This window comes from Sinocyclocheilus anshuiensis, unplaced genomic scaffold, assembly GCF_001515605.1.
Source record: "Sinocyclocheilus anshuiensis isolate Anshui unplaced genomic scaffold, SAMN03320099.WGS_v1.1 scaffold235, whole genome shotgun sequence".
NCBI classification, from domain to species: Eukaryota; Metazoa; Chordata; class Actinopteri; order Cypriniformes; family Cyprinidae; genus Sinocyclocheilus; species Sinocyclocheilus anshuiensis.
The window spans coordinates 854,439-863,243 of record NW_015552562.1 but is presented as its reverse complement, the minus strand read 5'-3'; the positions used below and the strand labels follow the sequence as shown (position 1 = coordinate 863,243).

At 36.5% G+C, this 8,805-nt stretch overlaps 1 protein-coding gene across 1 annotated transcript in view; it reads left to right on the top strand.

The window, feature by feature from the left end:
- LOC107664772 (proton-coupled amino acid transporter 1-like) overlaps window positions 1-7,587 on the top strand; it is a 49,650-nt gene extending 42,063 nt beyond the window's left edge. Inside the window, exon 12 of the mRNA XM_016455428.1 lies at window positions 6,680-7,587. Within this exon, the coding sequence (XP_016310914.1) occupies window positions 6,680-6,948 (269 nt within the window). The 3' untranslated portion in view covers window positions 6,949-7,587. The remainder of the gene's footprint in view (window positions 1-6,679) is intronic.
- Window positions 7,588-8,805: the final 1,218 nt, after the last annotated feature.

Genomic DNA, 8,805 nt, shown 5'->3' with positions numbered 1-8,805 from the left:
GGTATTTAGAAGTGCCCACGATAACAATATCGTGCATATTCATTACCGTGATATATCGCATTACCGAATACCGGCTCAAGTCTAATGGCGGGTTACACTTTTTACTCCGCAAGAGTAAAAGTCTCGTCTGCTTATGCCATTTTAAACCATATAGCAAATGTGCTTGATATGCACTGGATCTGATAATGAATTTCATACTGTGCTCTGGGGTTAAATATGATTAATGGGAAATGATGTCCGTTGCCAACAGCTTTTATATCCTCTGTAGTTTGACACCTTTTTCGCTTGACATTTTTTTGAGTTTCTCTAAAGGTCTGAAAGTGGGCTTCTCTCATATTCTTCTATACATAAATCAATTTGCCTCAAAGCACAGTTGTCAAAGTTGCTGTTCATGCAAATCAAATGCTTGCTGTGTGAGAACTGCCTTTATAAAAATAGCTTAAATAAAGTGGCAGACCTCATTAATCTAGAAGCCCTTCAATTGGCAAGGCATAGCCGTTTTCCTTTTCCAAGAGGAGAAATGTACTGACTGCAGACGGGGCTTCAGTGACATGTCAAGGTGAGCCAGAGGTGAGTCCTGAAGTGGATGAGGGGAACTCGCTCGGACCTGGGGATGTGCCTGACATCCAGTTAATGAGCGCAAGGGACGGGTCTGTCTGATCAAATATCATCTTTCTCTGCACTCATTTCAGTGTACACTGATGTTCAAAAGTTTGTGATCCGTAAGATTTGTAATGTTTTTAAAGAAGTCTCTTATGCTCATCAACATGCATTTATTTGATCCGAAATATTTATTTGATCAGAAAAATTCGGTGTTACATGATCACTTTCGGAAACATTGTAATATGATGATTTTCGTATCAACGTTGGAAAGTTTTTGCTGCTTAATAATATTTTGGAACCTGTGATGCTTTTTTTTTAAGATTGTTTAATGAATAAATAATGAAAAAGAACAGCATTTATTCAAAATAGAAATCTTTTCTAACAAAGTCTTTACTGTCAATCTTTATTATCATCTATATTGAAGACTGGAGTAATGATGCTGAAAATTCAGCTTTGCATCACAGGATTAAATTTAATTTTAAAGTACATTGAAATAGAAAATTGTTATTTTAAATTGCAATAATATTTCACCATATTACTTTTTTTCTGTATTTTTATAAAATAAATGCAGCCTTGATGAGCATAAGAGACTTCTTTAAAAAACATGAAAATCTTACTGACCCCAAACTTTTGAACAGCAGTGTATTTCGTAAAGGTTTGTTTAGGATGTGACGCCAATGTTATAGGACTGTGGATGTGGCCGGTTGAGTACAGAGAAACGGATGGCAGCTGTCTGCGATACAGCGCTGTCCTTGATCTCTGAAATTTGGGAAAGGACGTGAATTACTAAACACTGAGCAGAGACGTGAGGATGTGGCGCTAGAGCTCCAGCTGTTGTCTAAAACGTGCTCTGTGAAATCTTTCAGGCCAAATGATAACAACTGCAAACTAATATAGACAAGATATCAGAGGAGCTCAAACCTCGTCAGATACATTTTCTCAAGATTACTAAAGCCAATTGGCTTTGATAAATGACACAATTGAGAGTCTGCAATGACAAATAGTAACAATATTTTTCAAAAGTCTAAAGTAAAACTCATTTTAAAGGGGTGGTTGACTGGTTTTTTTTCTAGGCTTGATTGTGTTTATGGGGTGCAGTCTAACATGTGTTAATGCTTCGTTTTTAAAAAAACACATTATTTTTCACATAATTTACCTTTATTCTACACCGCTCTGTCCCTTCTCTGAGAAACGGGCTGATCTTTTCCTGTTTTTTTGAAGCCCCTCCCTCAGAAATACGTGATGGGCTCTGATTGGTTAGCTAGCCCAGTGTGTTGTGATTGGCTAAACCGCCTACTGCGTGTCTAAATGTCCCGCCCCTCACCTCAGCGGCATTGCTCCGGTTGTATTGTAAACAACGGCGTTGTTAATTGCTTATCAGTTTGAGCCCGAATGAGACGCAGAGGATATTATTGAAGAGGATCGTGCAGAATCTGTGCAAGCACGGCTCTTAATGGTATGTTTTTTGTTTGTTGTTGTCATACTTTTAGATACGCTGTTATTTGTAAATGCTACTGCTTCTGTTAGCTTTTAATATACGGTTTTATTTAAAGCTGATTAAAGGTTTAATACAGTACAGCAACCGCACACGTGTCCATGTTTAACGCTTCTCATAGCTATGTGAAAATAAGTGTATAATTAGAACAGTTCATTGTTGGAGGTGAGCTGAATGAGCGAGAGAGAGAGAGAGAGAGATGCAGAGCATGTGCAGAGCAGGGGGAAGCGAGGAACAGTATTAAGAACCGCTGCTTTAGAACATTGATTTTGAATCTTGTGAATCCATTAGAAACGTTAGAAGACAGAATCGCGATTCATATATGAATAGATTTTACGTGCACCCCTAGTTTTCTCTTCCTCTTCTCTAATGCAGCACAGCATGGCCTCGCCCCCTTCTTGTGTGTTCCCGGGGGCGGGGTTTATCTGGGTTTGTGATGTCACAAACCCGGGAAGTAACTCGTTGTAGTCCCTACCAGCCGTTTTTGTAGGCATTAAACTGCCAGAATTTTAAAAGACGATATCTCCGTTTGCATTGAACTTTCAGCGCTGCACCTTTGCAGATATTGTTTATGCTCAAACAGCAACATTACACACTAACTAACTTTTAAAAAAGTGAAATCGCAATCAACCACCCCTTTAAAACATGTGTTTTTTATATTTATGATGGTTTTGAAAACTTTTATACCATTCTCATGAAAAGTTTTCAGTTTAATGACTCAAAATTTCATGTGGTGTAACCATCAAGTAAAACTTTAATTACATGTTTTTCTTACACCTTGAATTATTGTGAGTCTACACATCTTATTCTTTCTTTTGAATTTTTTAAAACAAATATCAAATAATTATTGATTCATAAATATTATGCGTTTTGGGGAGTCGTACCACAAACAACCTGATATTTGACAACCTCAACTAACCTGGCCATGTTATGAAATATTTCAGGACACCTTTTGACCTTGACACACAGTCATGATGTCATTTCCTCTTTTATTCATTTTTTTATTTATTGGTTTTCTGGTTGGTTGCACCACAAGACTTTTATTTGAGCAGACAAGTGTTTCTCAAATATCAGTAAAGCAGTGAAGCATTTTTGTATTCTTTTTTTAAAGTAAATAATCATAAAAGATTCTGCTAAACAATTATGGAAAAGTTTGGCATAATTAAGTTTTCTATTACAATGAGGGTTTTTTTCTTTTTCTTTATGATATCAAAACTCTGAATTATTCGACTTTATTCCCTTAATGACAATTCAGAAATTAAAAACATGCTTATAATAGTAGAGGTTTATTCAAGTCATTGTAATTGTGTATGCTTAAACTGCATTTGTTTCTGAATAGCGCCATGTCATTGACCCATACAGTAGTCTTACTGTAATGTGTGTCTAATCTTTCTGCAAATTCATGCCCTCCATCATCACAGTAATAAAACTCATAGACTCATAGACGCCTGTACAATTTAGTTTGCTGGAAGAGCTGCGCTTAGTAGGATCCAGCACATGTCCTTAATGTGAATTTACTTTGCAATAGCTTTTAAAGCCTTGTTCTGCTCTCGGTCCCCGAGGGGAATCTGTCACCGGTGTCTGCTTTGTAGTCTGCTTGGTGTTTGCCGCTCAAATCTTCAAAGTGACCTACATCTCAACCCCTTTGGACTATTTGTCTTCTTTGGGCTTCAAATTTGGCCTTTCAGAACAACATGTTGTAATATGTTGTTTTGAAAGGCCAAATTTTAAGCCCAAAGAAGACAAAAGCAGGCCGTCCGGTTCGGTTTGGTTTCCCTCGCCTAAGTCTTCAAGAGAGCGTGGGTTGTGGCGTGGCATTCAAAAGATCAGCCTTTCAATGTCGATCTGCCAGATATCCTGCTTCAAAAAGACTTGTGTGTCAAATGAGAAGAAAGTGAACAGCCAACAACCCCTACAATATAATAATAATTGACAGGAAGTGGGTGTGCGCTCGAATTTGTGTGTTCATGTGGACAGACAGGAATTTGCCATGTGAACGCTTGAAGATTTAAAAGCTGCGGTGTATTCCCGCCGTGCACAGTGTGAAAAACAGAGGAACGTTCGGAGGACATCAGTGGAGGCTTGTTTGGTGGAGAACAGTGCCTTTCCATGCCCACTTCAATCCCCTTAGTGACAGATCAAGATAACCCATTCCCAAAGCAGCGCGCTGCATGGCCACTGTCCTCTACTCAACATGAAATGCACTCATCAGCATTACGATTGGCTTCTGGCTTTTTACATTTTCCCTCTCCAGGGCTTGATGCTTACTTTTTTCCCCAAGGAGCACATTACGGAACTTTAGAGGTGCAGTGAAAATGTATCAGATAATGTTGTTTTCCTTTATGAAGGGATGCAAGGAGATATTTAGAAGGATTTGATTGCTTAAAATGCAAAATAGGTTTTAATATATTTCTGCTTCAAACTGTTTTTAATAATTACTGTATTATTAGGCCTATACACAGACCTTATGCGTCTGAGAAACAAGTGTGCAGCCATTTTTAGATTTTTTTGGTAACACTTTATTTTAAGGTGTCCTTGTTACATGTTACGTACATGTACTTACTATTATAATAACAATTAATTATGCATAATTACATGCACATAACACAGTAACAGTACTTAAATGTGTAATTACACTGTAGCAAGGACACCTTAAAATAAAGTGTAACCAATTTTTTCTTTGAATTTCTGTTTGTTTTTCGGTAGCTCTATAGCATCACTACTGAAGAGTAATTAGCTGGTGAAGTGGATTTATTTATTGTAGAGTTAATGAAAGTTATCATGTGCATTGTAATGTTCGAAGCGGATGTCATAAATGTCAGACCGGGAAGATTTTAAAACGAGTGGTTCATTCATAAATTGGTACAACCTTACCTTCACGCTGTGGAAATACGGAATACAGAAGACAATGAGCACAGTGCTGAAAAGGGGCGGAGCTACATTACGTCTATAGGATACATTGCATTAAAAAATGAATAAATAAATATACATCAGCCGTGTTCAAGAGTTTTCTGTCACAGACTGTGTGACTTCGCTACTTCCTGTTTTTTTCTGCAACCAACCGACTAATTCAGATATGGTCGACTTTTTTCAACTAACATGTAGTCAACTATTAGGGGGCAGCCCTAGTTTTTAGTATTTCCTTCTTGTGACGGGCTACAAGAAACATAAGTTACAAAAGTTTACTTTCAAGTAAATGCATGAAACAGAATGGCAATAACCATTAAGAAAAAAAGTATTTTTGTCCTATTTTCCATTAAAAATATCTAAGCATTCTTAAATCAAGATAAATTTACTTGACAAGCAAAATGGCTGGAGATATAAAGTCTTGTTTTCTAAAAAAAAATAAATAAATCGTTTTTGCATTAAACAAGAAAGAATATATGCCAGTGGGGCAAGAAAACCTTGTTTTCCCTTTGAATTAAGTTTATTTTTCTCACCCTATTGACATATTGAATTTTAATACAGGAATTATAAACAAGCCTGAAATACACACAGACTCCCCTAGTAAAAAATTAATATATTTATTTCATACCAAGTATAGTTCAAATCTATTAACATATTTACTGACAGATAACTCAAGACTTTCTGATATAAAAATTATGGTCCCACTTTATATTAAGTGGCCTTAACTACTATGTAGCCTACTTACATTTAAATTCATCATTTGGTACAATGCACTTATTGTGTACATACATGTTTTTACATTGTACTTATATTTTAAAAATACCTGCATGTAATTACATCTGTAATTCATTTCTGTAATTACATTTATAATTACACTGTTGACCCATCCCTGACACCGTAACCCACCCTTAAACCTACCCAGACCACCAAACCTGTCCCTAACCTTACCCGTAACCCACCTCAATAGCAGCAAAAGTGTTTTGCAATACAATATGAACACAATAAATACACTGTACTTGTTTTTTGATGCAAGTACATAGTAGTTAAGACCACTTAATATAGGACCAAAATTATAATTAGACTTTATTTGGCGTACTACTTGTGCACAATGCACATTTCTTAATATTAAGTCTAAAATGTGTTTTAATGTCACTTTTGATGAGGATTGTATGATCTTTGAATAATATCGGTCTTTAAATGCAAAATATTTAAAGTGTACCTGAAGTATACTTGCAATAGTTCCACTTTAGCACAATCAAATATACTTCAGTATGTCTTTATTAGTACTTCAGCACTGCTTCTGCACAATTAAAGTGCATTAAGTGCACAATTACGTAGTTGTTCCACTTTAGCAGACTTTAAGTATGCCAGTTTAGTATACTAAAAGTACAATTGCAGGGTTTTTTATTAAGTACATAAATATGTAAATGTATTTGTAGTATACTTAGCATGAAATAAATGTATTTCAAATACATTTAAGTATATTTATTTTTCACTAGGGTCATATTATGGAAAGTCTATACTATCGGGATGCTCACTGCAAAACATGTTAGGGATAAAATATGCACTCTTACAACCGTCTTCAACATGGTACAGTGCAAACACCATGAAGAGCGCAGCAGCCGGAAGTGGTCGTGCAGTTTAACGTGATGTTCCTCTGCTGTCTCACCGCAGGTGCTCTGGCCATATTGATCCCGGAGCTTGACCTGGTCATCTCTCTGGTGGGCTCCGTGAGCAGCAGCGCTCTGGCCCTCATCATCCCTCCCCTGCTTCAGATCCTCACCTTCCATAATGAAGACATGAAGCTCTGGGTGATGGTCAAGGACATCGGCATCAGTCTCATTGGCTTTGTGGGCTTTGTGGCGGGGACGTACATCTCCATCCAGGAGATTGTGGCACGGAACAGCAGCAGACACAACGGCACACACCTGCAGCTGCTGTGAACGCTGACAGAGCGACAGATTAAATGTAGGCCGTGCAGACCCACTGAATCATTTACTCACTACATGCTCCTTTGATTTCTGCTCAATTCCGCTTGGGATTCTTCTTTCTGAACGTCCGTAGAGTCTTTGTGTTTTTGTCCTTCGGTTTTTGTAGCACTGAAGTCTCTTCATATCGAGTTCCCAAGGTACTTTGGCTTCAAAGAACTCATTTTTTACTAAATCTTTTGGGTCAAACAGCCTTTTATCCCAATTTTAAGGTGAATATTGATGGAATAATATCTATATTGCTCATTTTAATGTCTTGTTTACAGTGTTTCAATGCCACAAACAGATTCCTTTCACATTTATTTAGAATTAACAGGTTCACATGTGTTGTTTACTCATTCTGAGTAGTTGCAATTGGAAAGAAGTGACGTGAACTGTAATTTCTGTTTGTAACTGTGTTTTTATTTTATTAGGACTCTTGTTTTCAAGACAAAAGGCGAGTTATTTGCTTCTGCATATTACACACAGACTCAACCTAGACTTGATTGTAAATATGTGGAAATCCAGTCAAAGTACACACGTTTGCACAATTACACAATACCCAGTACCTCTCAGTCTCAACCAATCAAAAGATTAGTCAGATCAGTGGACTTTAAACAATTTTATCTGCACTGTGTCTGCTGTTCTAGTTTTTTTTTCATTGATTTATATTTTTAAGTAATGTTTTATTGGTTTATTTTATTTGTGCCATCTCACACATCAAACAGTCTTTTATATTCAACAGGTGCCGTCAGTGAGTCATCTTGCAGAGAAATCTGTTAATATAACTTGATTTTTTTTTTTTTTTTTTTTCATCTACCAGCTGTAGTTTTTTGTCAGTATCTACATATGGCCAGATTTCATTCCAGATGTGCAGTATATAATTGTTTTAAAACAGGCTCACAAAACACTTCAAGTTCAGGCAAACCAACAGAAGTGTGTTTTAACTGTATGCATGTTGAGTAACTTTCATTTTAAAACACTTGTACTGTTGTGTTAAACACACTTTTTACTGAGGTACTTGAATTTTTTTTTTTTTTTAGTTGTATGAAATTGCTATATAAATATATATATATATTGTTGGCAGTGCCAAAGTTATTGACTGGAGTTTTTTTTTATATATATAATTTACGGTAATTTTTTTGTAATTGCAGTGTTACTTGTTTTGACTTTGTGATTTCATGGATTTTTGCCTTATTGTACATATGCTGTAGGTCATTTATTCATGCTCGCCTTGTTGAAAATGAACATACCTTTAATACTTTAAAATAGATTAAATATGAGAAGCATATTTCTAGTTCATTTATTGGTTGATCATCAACATGAGAGTTTCAAGGTCCACCTGTTGAGTTGCATCATTGTATGTCTTTCTAGTTCATGTAAAACAGCAGGCCTTGAGAGCTGCTATGTGCTCTGTGTTTGAATTAAAGAACCGATAGCCTGTCTTGATGTTACTGCCTCTTCCTCAGGTGTCATTTTTCTCACTGTGTCTTTTTGTTGCAAGACGGTGTTTTCCAACCAACAGTATGCATGCTGCAATGGTACTTGGAAAGATTTAGCTTGGTTAAAAGTGGCTCTAGTCGCATTAGTTTTAGACATTTTTGAGAGGGCAACACTTTGTAAAGGTAGTGCTTGGTTTGCCGGTTTATAAAGACAGAAAGGAAAGTCAAACCAGGTTTGTATCTGTGAAAAGCTCAGATGAATTGAACACATGCAGTCATTCCTCTAGTTCTCATCGGTGGCTGATTAGGTAGAGGTGCTTGTCTGTGACATACAGTATACCAATAGAGAGTGCTGGGTAGTAACTGATGATCAGATACGTAAAAAAAGTGC